The following is a 19800-nucleotide window of genomic DNA, read 5'->3' as shown; positions in this document are numbered from 1 at the left end:
ATAACCAGCAAAGAAGCCATCCCCGGGGAGGAGGGCGGGTTGTGAGAATATATGCCTGCTGTCCCTGGATAACACCTGTTACGGTAAGTAACTGTGCTTTATCCCAGGACAAGCAGGCATGATATTCTCACATGTGGGTGACCTGCAATCCAACCAAAAAAGGGCAGGTGGGAGGATGGCAATTTAGGAAAACAGGTTACGTAACACCGACTGGCCAAATCGGCCGTCGCTTCTGGACAAAGTGTCCAGACAGTAGTGGGAGGTGAACGTATGAACCGAAGACCAAGTGGCAGCCTTACATATGTCCTCAACCGGCGTAGACCGGAGGAAAGCAACCGAAGCTGCCATAGCCCGGACCTTATGCCCCGTGACTCGACCATGGAGCGTGAGACCAGCCTGAGCGTAGCAAAAGGAAATACAAGCAGCCAACCAGTTGGACAAGGTGCGCTTGGAAACAGGATGTCCCAATCGATTAGGATCAAAGGACAAAAACAATTGAGGAACCTTCCGATGAGACTTGGTACGTTGGAGATAAAATGCCAACACCCTCTTACAGTCAAGCGTGTGAAGTGCCGCCTCACCAGGATGGGAGTGGGGCTTCGGGAAGAACACCGGAAGAACAATGGACTGATTGAGGTGGAAATCAGACACAACCTTAGGCAAAAATTTAGGATGGGTGCGAAGAACCACCTTGTCATGATGAAACACCGTAAAAGGTGGATCCGCAACCAAAGCCTGCAGCTCACTAATCCGACGAGCGGACGTGAGCGCAATCAAAAAGACCACCTTCCAAGTGAGAAACTTAAGAAGAGATTTGTCGATAGGCTCAAAAGGAGGCTTCATCAGTTGAGCTAGGACTACATTAAGATCCCAAACGACAGGCGGAGGTTTCAGAGGGGGATGAACATTCACGAGACCCTTCATGAAACGCGCAACCAGAGGATGAAGAGAAAGAGATCGACCCTCTAGAGGGCGATGAAAGGCCGCAATGGCACTGAGATGCACCCGAATGGAAGTCGTCTTCAGTCCAGACTTAGACAGATGCAACAAATATTCCAGCACCGAAGACACTGGGACCGAACTCGGGTCCAAACGGTTCGAGGAACACCAAGAAGAAAATCTGGTCCACTTCTGGGAATAGCAAAGCCTAGTCAAGACCTTACGCGATGCTTCCAGAACCTCCCTCACAGACTGAGAAATAGGAATCGAAGTCAAAGGGAAAGGAACCAAGCGGTCAGATGTAAAGACTGAAGATTGGGATGCAACAGCGAACCCCGACTCTGAGACAGCAGAGAGGGAAAAACTGGCAGAAGCAGAGGCTCCCTGACACTGAGTTGAAGGAGTAGGGAGAACCAATGTTGACGAGGCCAACGAGGCGCAATGAGAATCATAGTGGCTCTGGTCGATTTGAGATGCACCAGCGTCCTCAAGATCAGAAGAAAAGGAGGAAACGCATAAAGGAACCTCCCTCCCCAGTCGAGAAGAAAGGCATCGGCCTCGAGACGGTCCGGGGAGTACATCCGTGAACAATAAAGAGGTAGTTTGCGGGTCTCCGGTGAGGCAAACAGATCCACCTGAGGCGTCCCCCATCGGTCGAAGACCTCGCGCAGAACTCGGGAGTTCAACAACCACTCGTGCGGCTGGAGAAGACGACTGAGTTTGTCCACTAGGCAATTCTTCTCTCCCTGGATGTAAACCGCACGTAGGAAGATGTTCTGGGAAACCGCCCATTCCCAAAGGCGTAGGGCTTCCTGGCACAGGGGCCAAGAACCCGTTCCCCCTTGTTTGTTCACATAATACATTGCCACCTGGTTGTCCGTTCGCACGAGGACTACCTGATCGTGGAGCAGGTGGCAGAACGCTCGAGCCGCCAGAAAAATGGCACGAAGCTCCAACACATTGATGTGACAAAGGCGGTCCTCTGCCGACCATAGACCTTGGGTCCGCAGACCGTCGAGATGAGCCCCCCACGCATACTCCGAGGAGTCCGTGGTCAGGACCTTGCGGTGCAGAGGAACGAGAAAGAGCAAACCCCCTGAAAGATTGGAAGAGTTTGTCCACCAACGGAGCGAGATTCTCAAAGAAGGAGTCACCGTTATCGGACAAGAGACTGGATCGCAATCCTGTCGCCACTGAGAGGCCAGGGTCCACTGAGGAAGCCTCAGATGCAACCGGGCGAACGGAGTGACGTGGACCGTCGATGCCATGTGGCCCAGAAGCATCATCATGCGCTGAGCCGATACTGCGGGCAGCAGAGAAACCGGGCGACTCAACCGAAGCAGAACCTCCAACCGAGGAGGAGGGAGGAACGAACGGAGGCGAACCGTGTCCAGCACGGCTCCGATAAACTGAAGGGATTGAGCCGGGCACAACTGAGACTTGGGGAAGTTCACTTCGAACCCCAGACGTTGAAGGAAGATGATAGTCTGTCGGGTCGCTGAGATAACCCCCTCCTTGGTCGGGGCCTTGATCAGCCAATCGTCCAGGTAGGAAAAGACCTGTAGCCCCTGAGATTGCAGGGCTGCGGCGACTACCACCATACACTTCGTGAAGACTCGAGGGGACGAAGCCAGTCCGAAGGGGAGGACCCGATATTGGAGGTGCAACTCCCCCACCTGAAACCGTAGGAATTTGCGGAAGGCGGGATGCACCGGAACATGAGTATATGCTTCCTTCAAGTCTAGGGAGCACATCCAGTCCCCTTCCTCCAACAGAGGGTACAAAACCGGAAGCGATAACATACGGAACTTCTCCCGGACCAGGAACTTGTTGAGCTTCCGGAGGTCCAAAATGGGCCGTAAGTCCCCGGTCTTCTTTGGGACCAAAAAGTAACGGGAGTAAAACCCCCGCCCCCGCTGGTCAGGGGGTACAGGTTCCACCGCCCGAAGGTTCAACAAGGCCCTGGCTTCCGCGAGGAGAAGAGGAAGCTGGGTCCGGTCGCATGGGCAAGCTCCCGGCGGATGATCCGGTGGCATAGCTGAGAAATTTAGAGAGTAGCCCTCGGAGATAATCCGGAGCACCCAAGCATCTGATGTGATCCTGGTCCAGGCCGGATAAAAGGCCCGGAGCCGACCCCCGATAGGAAGGGGGTCCGGCGAGAGTGCGGAGGGGGCCCGCCCCCATCCGCACATCACGTCAAAAAGACGGCGCCGGCTTGGACGCCCCCGGCGCCTGAGGTTTTTGTTGGGCTCCTCTCCCCTGTTGCGGCGGGCGCCTCGGCGGGGGCCTAGAGAAGGCCGGTGTGGACTTCTGCGGGTATCTCCTCGGGGGAGGCCGGAATGGTTTTTGCGGCGGGGCCCGAGGTTTGGGACGGACCAAGGAGGCAAGGGAGCGCTCCTGTTCCGACAAACGTTTGGTCGCCGCCTCCAGGGACTCATCAAATAATTCTGAGCCAACACAGGGTAGATTGGCCAGACGTTCCTGCAAGTTAGGGTCCATATCAAGTGTACGGAGCCATGCCAGCCGACGCATTGCCACTGCAAAGGCGGATACCCTCGAGGCCAATTCAAATGCGTCGTAAACTGCGTGGAACAGGTACAGACGCAACTGAGAGAGGTTGGACATGAACGTGGCAAAACCCTCCTTATGGGAATCCGGCATGACCCCTTGATAGCGAGGCAAGTCTTTGACCATGCTTCGAAGATAGGAGGAAAACGTAAAGGCATAATTGAGGACCCTGGTAGCCATCAACGAATTGGAATAGAGGCGACGACCAAACTTGTCCAGGGTCCGCCCTTCCCGTCCAGGCGGGACCGCCGCCGAGACCTTGGAAGGCTGCGACTTCTTGAGCGCCGACTCCACGAGCAATGACTGGTGAGACAGTTGTGCTTTCTCGAAGCCCTTACATGGGATGGTCCGGTACTTGGACTCCATCTTAGACGGCACCGCTGTGACTGTAAGAGGGGAGTCCAGATTTCTCAGGAAGGTCTGGTGAAGGACCTTATTGAGAGGCAGACGAGGAGTTTCTCTCGGGGGATTGGGCAAGTCTTGCTCCTCCAAAAACTCCTTCGTATACCGAGACCCAGCAAGTAAGTCCAGGTCCAAAGCACGTGCCATATCCTGCACGAAGTTCGAGAAGGAAGAGGGCCTGGAAGGCAGGGAAGGAGTACGGGAAGTCCTTCCCGCCGAGCAGAAGGGGGAAGCCTCGCGGGAATACCGCGGCTCCCTACCAGACCCCGATTCCCCAGGAGGCCACACCGAGCGACCTCGAAGGGGTTGGGGACCGCCTATGCCCCGAGGATCCCTTGGGGGAAGTCCCCGGGGTACGAGGCACCGAGGCACGCCCCCTCCGTCTCGGCGAGGAGTCTCGCGAACCCCGTCCAATGGAGGGCCGGAAAAGCCTCGGATTGTCAAGGCGGAGCTCCGAGACACGCAACGTCTCACCTCCGCTTGGCGAGGAGCGAACGCGTCTCCGAGGAGAACCCCGAGAACGCTTGGGCTTCCTCGGTCGATGCCTCGCCCGAGCCGAGGAGCCCCGGGAGGATCTCGAGGAAGAGGACGTGGAAGAGATCCTCCGAACCCGACGCACCTTGTCCCGAGGCCGTACGCTTCTCTCAGGCTGGTCAACCGAGGTCGAGGGCAAGGTCGGGGTCGAGGTTGGAAGCACCCCGGGGGCCGAAGCCGAGGGCACCGAGATCGAGGCCGCCGACGCCGGGGCAGTCGAGGCCGGAGCAGTTGAGGCCGAGGCCTGCTGCAGGTGTTCAAGGGCCCCGGACAGCTCCGAGGTAATGAGGGCTCGGAGCAAGTCCTGGAAGGCCGGAATCCCCATCATGGCCGGTAGGTCTGGGGCCGGGGGGTGCTCCCTGGAGGGCGACCTCGGTCTCGAGTATTCCCTCGGGGCACTAGGCTTCGACACTCGGGGCGGGGCCGAAGACGACCCCCCCGTTGTTGAGGAGCCCGAGGATGGCTTCTTCGCTGACCCTGGAGTCGAGGACGGAAGCGAGGACTTACCCGAGGCAGACTTGGTCGAGGCGACAGGCTTCGAGGAAGTCGAGGGTCGCGGCGAGGTCGAGGGACCCGAGGCCGAGGTCGAGGCCGGGGCCGAAGCAGACGTCGAGGCCTTCCCCGCCGCGGGGTCCACAGAGAAGAGCTCCGCCATCCGGGCACGGCGTCGGCGGAGCGCTCTGGATTGAAATGTGGAGCACCTTTCACAGGAGTCAGTAGGGTGCTCCGGACCTAAGCAAAGCAAGCACCACCGGTGCGGATCGGTAATTGACAGCAACCGATCACACCGGGTGCATTTCTTAAAGCCCGTCAAGGGACGGGACATGAAAATGAAAAGGGGCCGGGAACGAACGACGTCCCGTGGCCGCGGCTCCCGGGAGCCCCCGGAGCCGAACGGAAGAAATAAAACTTTTTTTTTTTTTTCGACGATAAACGACGGACTATGAAGGAAAAACAACAAATAAAGCACAGCGACCGAGCTAAATAACCCAGACGCGGTGTCAGAAGGCAGAAAAATAGGAGCTCAATTTCCACAGGGCTTCTGGCTCCGCGGAAAAAAACTGAACTGAGGACCACGAGGTGAGGATGCGCCCTCTAGTGGGCAAGAAGGCATGCACATGCGTGGTGCAGTGTAGCAAACTTGAAACTTCAATCAAGTTTGCTTGAAAAGCTGTCCGCGCTGGGGCTCCGTAGATGACGTCACCCACATGTGAGAATATCATGCCTGCTTGTCCTGGGATAATATCTAATACTACAAACAGAAATCAATTAGTCTTAAGTTCATTGGCCTACCTCAAATTTCTACAATTTTCTTTAGAATGCAAAGTATCAATAAATAAGGATCACCCAATCAATAATTGTTTTGCAAATATGTAGGTATAACTTCAAATGCATCATATTTCTTCACATTTAAGTCAGTCACCATAATTTGCAGGGAAAAAAAAAGACAAGGTAGTGTTCAATCTCTCACTCACCAGTGTGGGTACGCTTATGTCGCTGCAGCTCATCACTTCGTGTGAAGCGCTTCCCGCAGTATACCCAGTTGCACACGAAGGGTCTCTCGCCTGTGTGCCAGCGGAGGTGGGCTCGCAGATGGGAGGTCTTCCCATATACCTTGCCACAGCCTGTAACATGGCAGATATGTTGCTTCTTTTTCCCAGGATCCCCAGAGCCCCTGAGAAAGTCCAACAAAAAATGTGAAGACATAGTATTCATTTACTATTTATTTGCAGATCAAAGAAAACAACAAAGGAAAAAATGGGTATACTGTAATTACCTTGGAGGACACAACTGCTATCTTCTAAATTAGCTAGGCTATAGCAGGAAGGTCACTATATTAGTACATCAATCCCTTATATGTTAGAAATACAACATATCTAAAAGATAAGTTGTATGGAATAAAGAGATAAGTTGTGTGGAATAAAGATTGAAATTTTATAAGGAACAAGTACCATCTATTCCTCTAAATTTTTAAAAAAAGCAAACAGCAGGGAAACTAGTTACAACTTGAAGAAATCAGAACTTAACAGCATATTTTTGGAGTGGAAATAAATATCACAAACTACTAGCTTACGTTGTTCTGGTATAATTGTCCACAATCTTCATGGTTTCTTATGTTGTCAAAGGTATCTGGCTCCCAGGATTACTGTAGCCCTGTCGATTTGTTTATACTAAAGTTCATGAGCACTTAATGCTGAGGTACATACTGAAACTGACAGTTTTAAATATTATGTCAATGCTGACCTGAAAAATGCTCAGCTATATTTTTTTGTGACCTTGACCAAAGTAGAAATGCCAATGAAGGCCTCTAGATCAGTAAAATAATAGAATATACATGCACACACACCTCCCTTCATTGTCTTTGCAGTAGGGGCAGGTACAGGCTTCCCTCCGCACTCTCCGACCCTGCTGTCGCTGTGGTTCTGGGCTGATCTCTCCTTCTTCCAGAGTACCACTGTCTTCATGCATCACATCGCCTCCTGTCCCTTGGAGGCTAATCTGAGAATTGTGGTCCCCTATTAAAACAAAAGAAATATTTTTTTTACAATGTTTACACATTGCTTAATGTATTTCCCTGCATAATTCAATAGCAATATCTAGTCTAAAAATGTTTCAACATTAGGGTGCCGATATCCTAAGGATAGCTAAATCAAGAGAAAAGATGATCTTGTCTCTTAGATCTTCAGTTGTGACATTTCTAGTTTAAGTTTTTTATTGATTTTTTTAATTTAACAACAAGTGTCATAAAATTTCATACAATTATCTTAATAATACACTTGATATTTCTATAATGTATTTTATACATAACATTTCTTATCTTATATTTCTTATGATTTTATATATCATATAACTGTAATTATTTTTCTTATAAAATTATACAACATATATATTGTAATGATTTTATCAATTATTTTTTAAATTATTAACCTTTTTCCCCTCCCTTTATTACATTGTTTTCATGTAAGAATATCATCTATTAATAATATTTTATTTATAATTTATAATAAAGAGTATAAATCCCCCTCCCATATCCCCTCCCTCCCTTTCTTCTTTAACTATTTTCTTATTATGGGAAAATGAAATTCAATTATTACAATATTTTGTTAATGGTCCCCAAATCTTTTTGAATTTATCCATATATCCTTTTTGTGTTGCAAATGTATGTTCCATTTTATATATATGGCAAACTGAGTTCCACCAAAAATTATAGTTCAATCTGTCACAATTTTTCCAATTGTGTGTAATTTGTTGTACTGCTATTCCAGTCATTATAAATAAAAGTTTGTTGTTATTTGATGAAATTTGACTTTGAGATCTCATTGCAGTACCAAATAGAATTGTATCGTATGTCAAGGCTACAGGATTTTCTAACATCCTATTGATTTGGGGCCAAATTGATTTCCAAAATGTTAATATGAATGGACAATAGAATAAAAGATGATCTAATGCCCCTGCTTCAAGATGACAATGCCAGCATCTATTAGACTTAGAGCTATCAATTCTATGTAAACGTGTAGGGGTCCATAAAGCTCTATGTAAAATAAAAAAACAAGTTTGTGACATTTCTACACTAAGCAGTTCTTGGGAGCGCCCTAAAATTTTAAGTTACCATGTGAAGTATCTTTGTGGCCTCACTCGCATGTTAGAAGGATCCTTTGCATTAAAATAATAAATAGCACATTCTAGAACCTGTATTTGGTAATAGCATCTAGTATTAACTTGCTGCCCAATGTAATAAACTGAATTACCGTATTTTCACGCATATACCACGCACCCGTGTAAAACGCGCACACGGGTATAGCACGCGGGAAACCAAAATTTATGTAAACAAATATATAGCGCGCGCACACGTCAGAGAAAGGGCGGGACTGCGGCAAAGGAAGCAGCGCAGAGCTCAGAGAAGGGGCGGAACTTCCGGCAAAGGAAGCAGCAGGGCTCACTGGCATCGGGAACCAACGGTAGGTTGCTTCTCCGTACGGGGGGGGGGGGGGGCTGGGGGATGAATCGGATGTCGGGGGGGGGGGTGCGCGAGCGGTCCCTCAGGGTGGGGGTGTGAGCAGTCCTTCAGGGTGGGGCATCAGGCTTTCAGGGCTGGGGGATGAATCGGACGTCGGGGGGGGGGAGGAACTATGTAAAAAAAAAATTGTACAACGCGCTTACGCATATAACGCACATGGTTATGCTCGGTTTGTAAAATCGTGTATAACGCGCGCGTTATATGCGTGAAAATACAGTAATCTCAGTGCAGTTTACTTCTAGTTTATTGTCAATTTTGTGCAGTACAATTACTTTCATAAGCAAAAGTTATTTTTCAACCTAGAATGGGGTTTCAGTAAATGACAGAATTAAGCACACACGTGGGTGGTGTCATCCAATTATATGGAACAGTTCTTTTGGAGTTCATAACTATGAGAATGTTCTGAGTATGCTCTTTCTATATGGAAAATGATGTCTTCCTGATAATTTTCTTTCCTTTAGTCGCAGCAGATGAATCCAGAGACTTATGGATTATGCCCATCTACCAGCAGGTAGAGATAAGACAGCACTAAACTAATTTCTGTCCCTTAGGATAGAATGCTCCTTAGGTCCATCAGTATTTCTCTTAAAGTAGAAAGAAAAAAAAAATAACGTATGTCATCCTCCTTTACCACATAACAAATTATAAAACTTCAAACCAGACAACTAAAAAGCACCAGTAACCCCAATGGCCACTAACTTGAACCACTTCAAACAGTGAGCTGAATCTACTTGAAACAAAAATCATAATATTACAAGGATGAGACCCTGGATTCATCTGATGCAACTAGAGGAAAGAAAATGATCAGGTCCCCTCTTACTGTAGCCCTGGGAGAACCTCTATGATGTGGAACTGGAATATTGGCGAGTTCCTGGTGCCCAAAAATTAGAGCACCCTGAACCTCTAGGTTCTGGGTCTACTATCAGGCAGGGTCTTAGAGTGATGATCGCACGCAGTTATGAGATCATCCAGGCCTTTACCAAATAACTTCCCCTTAAAAGGAAGTCTGACAAGAGTAACTTTAGAGGTAGAAGCACCAGCTCATTATCTGATCCAGAGCATTCTATGAGCAGAAGTTGAATAAGCTAATAATGTTTTACCCAGGACATGTAGAATATCATACAGAGTGTCAGCTACATAATTCAAACCCGATAAAAGTAGATGAGGAAGAAGTTCATCTCCCCGTCTCTCCACAGCACATAGTCAGGACAGACAAGCATGTGTAATAAAGGACACCGCTGAGGCAGCATGGACTTCCAAAGCCACTGTCTCGAAAATTCTTCTGAGAACAACATCCACTTGGTGGTCCAGCATATCCTTGAGCACCACACTGCTTTCGCTTGGGAGGTGGCACAAGACGCCTCTCAAACATGGCACAAGGACGCTTCTGAGGCACAGAATTTGCACAATCCTGGTATGAATTTGAGGTATAAGAGCCCAAGGACTCCATCCCAACTAGTTTTGAGGCAAAAAAATTTTTTGGGAGTGCAGGGAACTTTTGAAAAAAATATCACTGCCGTCAAGATTTTGGCCAATCAGGGACTTCTCTAGACTCCTCCCTAAGGAAGTCCCTGATGGCTGAGGTGCCCCGGCCCCTCCAAAGGGAGGAGCCTGAGGCGCCTCAGCTAATCAGTGCCTTAGGCCTCTCCCCGTGCATCAGATAATGCGCCAGGACGGGGCCTAAGGCCATTAATGGGGCAGTGGCTGGCCGGAGAACAGGCGGAGGAGGACTTTCCTCCTCCTCCCGAAGATTTTCAGCAGCGTAGGAGCAGGAGGAGTCCAGGCAGCCCTCCTGCTCCCGAAGATGGGAGCCTGCCTCGAAGGAGCAGGAGGGGCCGGGCACCCCTCCTGCTCCCAACAATTGTAAAGGTATCGGGGTGGGTGGGCCAGGCCTGACCGCCTGGGCTGACCAGTGGTGGGCTGGGAGGCCTAGGAGCAGGAGGGACTGTGCACCCCTCCTGCTTCCAACTTTGGTGTCGGGGGTGGGCCATACCGGGTCGGAGGGGGTTAGTTGGCCTATGGAGTAGGAGGGACCGGGCACCCCTCCAGCTCCCAGCATTTTTAAAGGTACAGGGAGGGGGGTGGGTCTGGCTGGCCCAACCCGACCATGGGTGGACCGGTCGGGTGCGGTGGCTCTCCTGCTCCCCCTTCCAGGCAATCTTGCCGCCCAGACTCTCCTGCTCTCTGCCACCTTCCGTACAGTGCGAGCCCACGGGTTTAAAGCAGGGCTGCACTGTGGCATGCAGCACCGCTTTAAATCCGCGGGCTCGCATTGCAGGGAAGGCGGCAGAGAGTAGGAGCTCACGGCAGAATGCAGGGCTGGAACATCAACGTTCCCGTCCCCGCAGATAACCGCGGGAAACCATCTTCATGTTATTCTTTAAGGAGAGAGGGAAGAATCAGAGTATGAATGGCCACAACCAAATGCTTTGAAGAATGCTGGAGTAGAACAACCTGAGGTTGAAATAGACACTAAAAAATGATAGGGATTATTTCCCGCGGTTATCCGCGGGGACGGGGACGGTGATGAATTTTGTCACCGTTTCATTTTCTACTGGAGAGTCAAAAAGACATTTTCGACTAGTCTCCAGCAGTCGCTTCTTGGGTTGAGCGGCCAGCCCAGTTGGATCAGAAATTTTGTGTAGTGAATTGGGTCGCTGTCCAATTTGCATGCATTTCACCTCATTTGCATGCATGGTTTTGAAGCGGATCGCAGGAGGTAAGTGAATCAGGCCGGATGAAAATTTGATAGTAAAGTGGTCGCAAACCGATCGGTACACAAAGTCAAAAAGCAGTGAATTTAAGATTTTTGAGAAGGGGAAACAGGGGAACATGCAGGAACCTTCAAAAACCTGATTTTCAGACCCCCCCTCCCCAATTAACCTCAGAGGCTGTAACAACCTTACTCACTGTGACCTGTGTTGCAGCCTGCTTCAGCTCTTTACAGTAGTTGGGAAGGAGAAGAATCACTACCTCATGCTGAAAACTCCTCTCAACGCTGATCTTCAGGCTGCCAGCCAGACACGGTTTCTGACCACACTCCACCCCTGCAGACCGATAGATATGCTACCAGAAGAGGGGAGGTGAAAATGCAGCTGGCACCCTGCGAGACACTGCTAAGCCTCTTATGGATGCCTAATAGCCTGTGCTCAACCTCCTGCTAAGCAGTAGGTGAGAAGGTCTTGCGCTCAACCCCCCTGCTAAGCAGTAGGTGAGAAGGTAAGTGGGGACGGCCCCAAGCCCCCCCCCCCCGAAAATACTTGTACAGGCTGGCTAACAGGTACCACCAGGGATTGGCCTGTTACCTGCAGACTTCAGTCTGCTTTTTCTCTATACAGGCAGAGCTGATAAAAAGTTGAAAGTTCCAAGCATTTAAAAATAACCGAATAAAAATGGAAAACACTGAATAAAATAAGAAAAAGGAGAGAGAAGAACGGACACACTCCTTCTGGCTCATGTGCAGAAGGGAAAAACTGTAGGTGGCAGCAGAGCTCCCAGTGAAGTAGGAGGATCACTGAAAAAAATCCAGAGTGGATTCCTTCTGCATATGGCTCGCAGCCATAGGAAGATAAGTGTGTAATTCTGGACAAGCGAGTTATTGCACTGGAAAAGTATTAATATTCACAGTAGAATCATGTTAAACAATACTCATTTGTGGGCTATGAATTAAAGTACATTCTATGCAATTCATCTTTGGCAGTAGTACACAGCCCAGTAAACTGACTTGATACCATCTTTACTGGGTATTTTTCTAATTTTAAAAATCTCTGTAAAAAGGTGAAGAATGGTTGCTTAAGCTCAAGCTAAGCTACATTCAGATATGGTACATATTTTGAGGAAGGTGGGGGCGGGTCCCGTGGCTCAGATTTCCTCTTCCCTGAATGACTCAGGTTGCTGCATAGGCAGTGCTCATAGATTCTGGAGAGTTTCAATCATCACTCACTGACGACACCTACTGTAATCTCTGGCTCCTGGCCAAGAACAACTAAGTAAGTTAGAACTGGATTTAATAGTATAAATCCTGCTTCCATATGATAATTGTGAGTAGTCAGGGAAATAAAAACAACCTTCAAACACTGGGCACAATTTATTTATATACCACATATATCCTAAGTGGTTTACATTCAGGTACTTTATCATATTTCCCTATCTGTCCTGGCGGGCTCAAACTCTATCTAGTGTACCTGGGACAATGAGGGGATTAAGTGACTTGCCCAGGGTTACAAAGAGCAGTGAGGGCTTTGAACCCACAACCTCAGGGTGCTAAGGCTGTAGCTCTAACTACTGTGCCATACACTCCCCACAATGTCAATAGAATTTTGGAATTAAAGACAGCATATATTGCTTTTCACCACAGACTGATCTTATTTCTTTTCATGACACACCTGACACCTACAAACACAAGGTAAGGCTTTAACTATGCCTGTCAACAAAAGCTGCTGGTTAAGAGTAACTAAAAGACAAGAGAGGTTAGGCAGGTCCTACCAGTGGAAAGCATCCATGTGAATAGTAAGGTAATGAGTTTTTCCCCCACTTATGAACTACACCTTCTACATCCACTGATGAATAAAGACATTTTTCTTCAAGACTACAAATTACTAATAAGCCATAATTGAACAATTAGTGTTAGGATTCACTCTCAGAAATATTCACTATCTAGATTGTATTAACAACCTCACAAACAAATTAAGTGCAGTATAAAACAGGAGGTTGGGCTAGTAACAAGAATAGGAGAAAGCTGGAACTATACAGTAGAAGCAGATAAAGATGCTGGTGCTGTTCAAAAGAAAAGGAGCCAAAATTGCATATTAAAAAAGAGATGTTCTTGTACAGCTTAATAGGAAGCTGCAGTGAGGGGAAATCAAGTGCCATCAGTATGCCTCCCTTGGGCTGTCATTGTGTACCCTCTGAGGCTGCTACTACTGTGCCATCACTGTGGGAGAGGCATCACATACAACCAGAGAGGAACCCAAATAGAAATATGATGGCAGCTAAAAGCCAAATGGCTCACCAGTCTGCCCAATCGCATGCCTGTCCCATACTTTCTTGAATTCAGACAGTGTCTTTGTATCCACCACATCTACCCAGAGACTATTCCATGCACCTACCACCCTTTCTGTAAAAAAGTATTAGATTACTCCTAAGTCTATCATCTCAATTTCATCCCAATGCCCTCTCAGTCTGGAGTTTCCTTTCAATTGAAAGAGATTCACCTCATGTGTATTTATGCCATGTAGGTCTTTAAAAGGTCTTTAAAGGTCTTTAAAAGTCCCACTCCCTCCTTTGCTCCAAAATATACATATTGAGATCTTTAAGTCTGTTCCCATAAGCCTTATGAAGTAGACCACCAACCATTTTAGCAGCTTTCCTCTGGACTTACCCCATTCTGTTTAAAATCAGACGTGTCAAACTCTGGCTCGCAAGCCAAATCTGGCCCATCCCCTCCCTTGAAGGCCTGCCTGTTCCCCCTGAAGGCCTATGCCACCATCCCTGGCCTGTCCCCCCTTAAAGGCCTGTCCCACCCCCCGAAGGACTGCCCCCCCCCCCGAAGCACTGCCCCCCACGAAGGATGCGCATCCCCTCCTGGAAGGCCTCGGTGTTGCTCCTGGCCTCCCCGAACAGTTTACCTTATTGCAGCAGAAGATCGCGGTTACAGCGTCTTTGTGCTCTGAACCATTTCCTCTGCTGCGGTCACCTCCTCCTCTGACATCAGAGGCAGGATCGCAGTGGAAGAAACAGCTCAGAGCACAAAGACGCTGTAACCGCGATCTTTGGCTGCAGGCTCCAGCAATAAGGTAAATAAGGAAAGGGGGGAGGGTGCGCAGTCTTTCGGGAGGGGGTGGGGGCAGTCCTTCGGGGAGGCCAGGAGGGAAGCTGGACTGCAGCACTTCCCAACTGACCCTCCCTCCTCGCCCTCTAAAATAGGTGCGGCAGCGGCCAGCAAGAGCAGCGCTGCAACTCCTGCTTTAGGGGGCGAGGAGAGAGTCCGAATCGGGAAGCCGATTTTTTTAAAAATTTAAATCGATTCGAATCGATTCACCCAAAGTGAATCGGTGAACCGATTTGAATCGTGAATTGGGCAGCTCTACTGTAGAGTGACAAAATGTTCATTACTTCCAGGTGGACCAACAATGAGAGGTGAGAAAAAGACCTGGCAAGGGACGGTCTAACTCGATTCATACCTATCACAGATCACCTCCAAGACCCACTGATCTTTTGTAATGTTGGTCCAACTCCGGTAAAAGTCTCAATCTGGCTCCTATCTGAACCAGGGAAGGACCTGAACACCATAATTGCACTGGAGGAGAAAGAGGAAGAAGAGAGGCTGGAGGCATTGCAGTCTCCCCAACATGCACCCCAAAAGGACTGCATTCACTGGAAAAAATGACTTTTGTAGAAAGAGGAAGACGTCACTCTACCAGCAAACTCCCGAAGTCACCCCTGACTCAAACCATCTCTACCAGACTACCTAGGTTTGTTCTCTGGCAAACAAAGGACCTTGGAGTCCCCTAAACTCTGAACCAGCTTATCTAGTTCCTCCCCAAAGAGAAAGGAACCTTTAAAAGGAAATTGACCAAGTTTAGACTTTGAGGCAGAAAACCACAGAGCCACAAAGTCTGTCTCGTAGCCACCCCTAAGGCCATAGACTTAGCTGAAGCTCGTAACAAATCAGACATGGAATCCGATTGATAAGAGCCTAACTCACTCAATCTTCCCCAGCTCCTGATCCACAAGAGACCAATCATTGGACTCCCTATCCAACACATTCAGCCCAGCGGAAGCAGGCTCTGGCCACCAAACCACTACAAATGGTCGCTTGAACTGCTAGGGCTGTCGGATCAAAACTCTGCTTAAGAAGAGATTCCATCTGCCAGTCCTAGGAGTCCTTCAAGGACAAACCCCCTTCCACTGGTACCGTGTGCTGTTTAGCAATTGCCAAGACTACCACATCTACCACCAGTGGACACAAGGCATCCCTATCAGCATCAGGAATAGGATACAAATGAGCCATACAATGAGCCAGCCAAAAAGGTGTGTCTGGGACCTTCCATTGTGAGTGCATGATATCACGGTATCCTGATGCATGGGAAAAGAATGTGAGGCTGCCAGAATTGCCCTGAGAACGGGGGTCAACCACCCGTGGGACCTCAACAGTTTTCCTCAACACACAGAACATAGGAAAGCTGAAGATTGAGCTCCTGCAGCTCTTCTTGGTGAAAAATATGCACTACCAAAGCATCCTCAACCGCAGGCAGCTCTGACTCCCAGCTGCCTGTGTCATTCCCCCTCCAGGCCACCAGAGAGACCCGGGTCCTCATCAGGGGAAACATTGTTCACTAAAAAAGTTTTGTCCTCCCAAGAGAAACACTACCACTTAGGTGGAGGAGGGGGTGAAGAAACAACTGGTCCTGAAGGGACAGCCACCCCTGAGGAACCAGAGATCATTGGAGACTGCGCAGAGACCAGTCGTGTGCATGCAATAAGCTTTGTGCATTGCAAGCACAAAATCAGGGGAGAACCCCATGGCTGGAATAGAATCATGCTCCACTGCCAAGGAAGAGGCTTGCAAGAACTGTTTCTCTCTTTCCAATCTAGATGGGAGCTTAGCAGAAGACTCAGCCAAGATGGCAGAGTTTCCTGCCAAAGAAAGTACTGCTGAAAAAGGTTCCCCTGAGGTTGCGAATAAAGAAGAGGCCTGAACACAAAGCTGCAGTAAGGAAATCCCTAGAAAACCCCAATGGCAGGAGAATCCCAGTGCCTGTGGCAGTAAGAGAACCCAGGGTCTCCCCACCACTGGTCAACGCATCTGACAAGGAACCAGTGGTCAGCCCCACCACTCTCCCTTTGCAGCTGCTGGGGAACCCCCATTGGCGGTGGGCACGGCTGCATGTGAAGCTGACATGGTAGAGGATGCCCCCCCCTCACATGGCCATAGACAAAAACTACAGACACTTGTATCAATGAGGCTTTGGTGGGAGCAGACAGAACACTTCTTTGGCTGGGAAGTGCTCACTGCAAAACCACATTGCAGTAGGCTTCAAAACATGTAAAAATTAGAAACTTCCCTTCAGTCCGGCACTTTTTTTTTAAACTTAATTTAAAAAAGCAGACTCCACAGGCTCTCTAAGATGTAATCAACGTCCAAAGGCAGATATATACAGCTGAGGCACCACTAGACAAAAAGAAAAAGGTGGAAGTGGGAGGATGAGGGGAGGGACTTGGCCACTTGAATGTAGCACCCCTGAGGTAAAGAAGGGACCCCCGTGGGCCCCTACCTCTGCTGGGCAAGAAAGACCCAGTAAAGGTCACTACCTAACTCCACCAAGAGGTTTCTCCTAGACTGAGAACAGACTGATTTTGAGGGAACTACACAGCCTACTTATACTATTGCTACAGCTCAGTTTGTTCTCAGTCTTCACCTACTGGCAGAGGAGCATAAACCCATCCATCTGTGATCTGGAGGCATGCTAAAGAAACACAAGACTGTGGCTTCATTTTACTCAGAAATGAGCACTAAACCATCTGATCTCATCCACACAAGCCTCAAATAGTTTTATACTGAACTTATTTTATTAAAGTATAAAAAGAAAATATTCTGTACAATTGTCATTTTATAAATCAAAGTTCTGGCTGCTGAACTAGAGAAAGATGTTGAGCTGGCAGGGCTTTGTTTATAAATGTTTATCAACAACTTATATACTACTTTATCCTAAAGCAAAAATTGAAACTTTGTTTTTCTGCCTTTGTTGTCTGGTTTCTGCTTTCCTTATCTTCTCCTCATTCAATTCATTCCATCGCCTGCCTGCCTTCTCTCTCCTTTCCATCTCTCCCTCCACCCTCCCCCAATTGGTCTGACACCCATCTTCTTCCCTCCGCTCTCCCCATAGTCTGGCATCTCTCTCTTGCCCATTTCCCTTCAGTGTCTTCTCTTCCCAATTTCCCTTCAGCATCTTCTCCTCTCCCCAACTCTCTCTCCACCTCCCTTCAGCGTGCGCAGTCCAGCAGCACCCCCCTCCTGATCGCCAGAGATTCTCCCTCCCGCCGAAATCATCTCCGAGTCATCTGAGGGCATCTCCCTCTCTCCCTCCCTTCCTGCCCCTCATCTTGGTGATTTTCTGGGCTTTTTTCATTTCCCAGCTGCCCGAGCCGGCTTTCATCAAGTTGCGTGTGGCTGCTGAAACTTCTCCTCTGACGCAACTTCCTGTGTCAGAGAAGTTTCGGCAGCCATGCACGACTTGATGAAAGCTGGCTCGGGCAGCTGGGAGACGAATCCCCCCCCCCAAAAAAAAAAAAAAATTGCCACAGTAAGGGAGCTCGATCGGTGATCGCATGTGCTCCCGATCTTAACTGTGGAGACAAGGCCATTCACCGCTCCATACGATGGTGAATGGCCTTGTTCCTGTACCCGTAGCGGCGATGACTTTCTCCCACCGTTTCAGCAGGCTACCCGCAGTAACAGCCACCATGTCATTTTCTACTGTTGAGGTCTGAGGAATCTCATGAATGGGTTCCAGGATCATCCCTATCAGAACTGAAGGTTTGAACAGTCTCTGTATAATGGGGGTCTTCCCCAAGATCCAGAACGTCCCCCAGATCAGAATCCTGTAACTTCAGCATCATCCCACACTATGGAAGTGCCTGCCAGAGAAAGTGAATGCAGAAAAACAGCATCCAGATCATCAGAATCATCTGCAGGTGGTCTGTCCCCTGACTGTATATGGCTCTTTTGCTGGGGACCCACGCTTTTGGGGGGGGAAGAGCTCCTTGGTGCTAATAGGGCTGAAAGATTGGATGGAATCTCCAAAACTTTATGAACCAAATATGCCTGAAACATCATTTTAATGAATTCTGGGGAAAAGCTCTGCTCCCGAGGGGCAGAGGATCCTCCTGATGCTGTTTTGAGCTTTTAGAGCTGAATCACAGCTATTTCGCTGGGGACGCATTTGCGCTGCTCTCCGGCACAATTTTGGACTTTTTTTTGCTGGTCCTCAGATGGACTGGGCACCAGAACCACCCATAGGAGCAAGGGGGAGGGGAACTACGTCAGACGCTACCCCCCTCACATGCCACGCAGCACGTGGAACATGGATGCTCCTCCGATAGCCATCTACTGCAAACAGTGCGTGGAACCTACAGTATCCTGCCTGGGAACTCCATCCCAACAGTTTTTGAGCAAAACCTAAAAATCAATTCCCACTTCCCCATACACACCTACAACAAAAAAACCTTTCCATCGCCCTCATAAATGCCAGATCAGTAAATAACGTCTTACTAAATGACCTCCTTACAGATAAACACTGGGACTTATTTCTAATTACTGAAACCTGGCTTAAAGATAATGATGGAGTCACAGTAGGTTTGATATGCCCCCCAGGCTATCAAGCCTTAGCATGCTCCCGTACAAACAAAAAGGGAGGAGGAGCAGCCAGTATAAAATAATCTATCATTGCAAGACTGATAAGACAATATCACACTAAATGGCGTTGAATGCCTTACCTTCTTCACTGGTCATACCATACCTTCTTCACTCCATACCTTCTTCACTGGTCATACCATACCTTTCTTTGCCTTGATCTACACAGCCCTAGCCTTCCCCAAGAATACCCTCAATGACATAAGTCATCTTCCCATCAACATCCTTGGTGACTTCAACTTTTCAAAACTACCTCCATCGTCACTGGAGCACCAGCTGACTTCATAACAATTTCAGACCTAGGCTTCTGGCAGATCATCACCTCAACTACTCACACTGCAGGCCATAACCCTTGACCTAATTTTCTTACAAGATAACTAACCCACTGATCCTCACAGTCAACCCTACATCTCAGAACCAGTACCCTGGTCCTATCATCACCTTATCACACTCCATCTCATAAACCCAGCCACAGAACCCCAGACCAAGAACACCAACCCACCCAAGATGATACCCAACCCTAACACAGTCAACCTACAAAAACTAACACGCAGCATCTTTAAAATAGCTAAAACAACATAACCACAAACAATATCCATTGAAGAAGCAGTGTCAAACTGGCACATGCAAGTCAAGACCCTGTATGAAAACCTAATGCTTGCAACTTTTCCTCCCCCTGGTTCACAGAACCTCAGGAAAAAGAAGATAACTAAGAAAAGCTGGAAAAAAAAACTGGTGCAAATCTAAGACAAAAAGGACAAAGTCTTCTGGAAAATAAATACTAGATGAGTACAAACTATCCATTCAATATGCAAATAAAAAACTTACTATACAAATCTCCTACAAAAAGCTCCAAATAGATCAAGGAACTAGAAAATGACATGGTGACCCTTTCCTGCGGCTAACTGCGGGTGACCACAGTAAA

At 48.4% G+C, this 19800-nt stretch overlaps 1 protein-coding gene across 2 annotated transcripts in view; it reads right to left on the bottom strand.

The window, feature by feature from the left end:
* The window catches only part of SP1 (Sp1 transcription factor), a 55512-nt gene that overhangs the window by 16387 nt on the left and 19325 nt on the right, over positions 1-19800 (bottom strand). For both annotated transcript variants that reach the window (XM_033938134.1, XM_033938133.1), the window contains 2 exons: positions 6791-6959; positions 5919-6118 (listed from right to left, as the gene is read on the bottom strand). In XM_033938134.1, coding sequence (XP_033794025.1) covers positions 5919-6118; positions 6791-6959 — 369 coding nt within the window. The remainder of the gene's footprint in view (positions 1-5918; positions 6119-6790; positions 6960-19800) is intronic.

Source organism: Geotrypetes seraphini, chromosome 3 (assembly GCF_902459505.1).
Source record: "Geotrypetes seraphini chromosome 3, aGeoSer1.1, whole genome shotgun sequence".
Taxonomy (NCBI): domain Eukaryota; kingdom Metazoa; phylum Chordata; class Amphibia; order Gymnophiona; family Dermophiidae; genus Geotrypetes; species Geotrypetes seraphini.
Note: the sequence above shows the minus strand (reverse complement) of the source record. Positions and strands in the feature narration are given on the sequence as shown.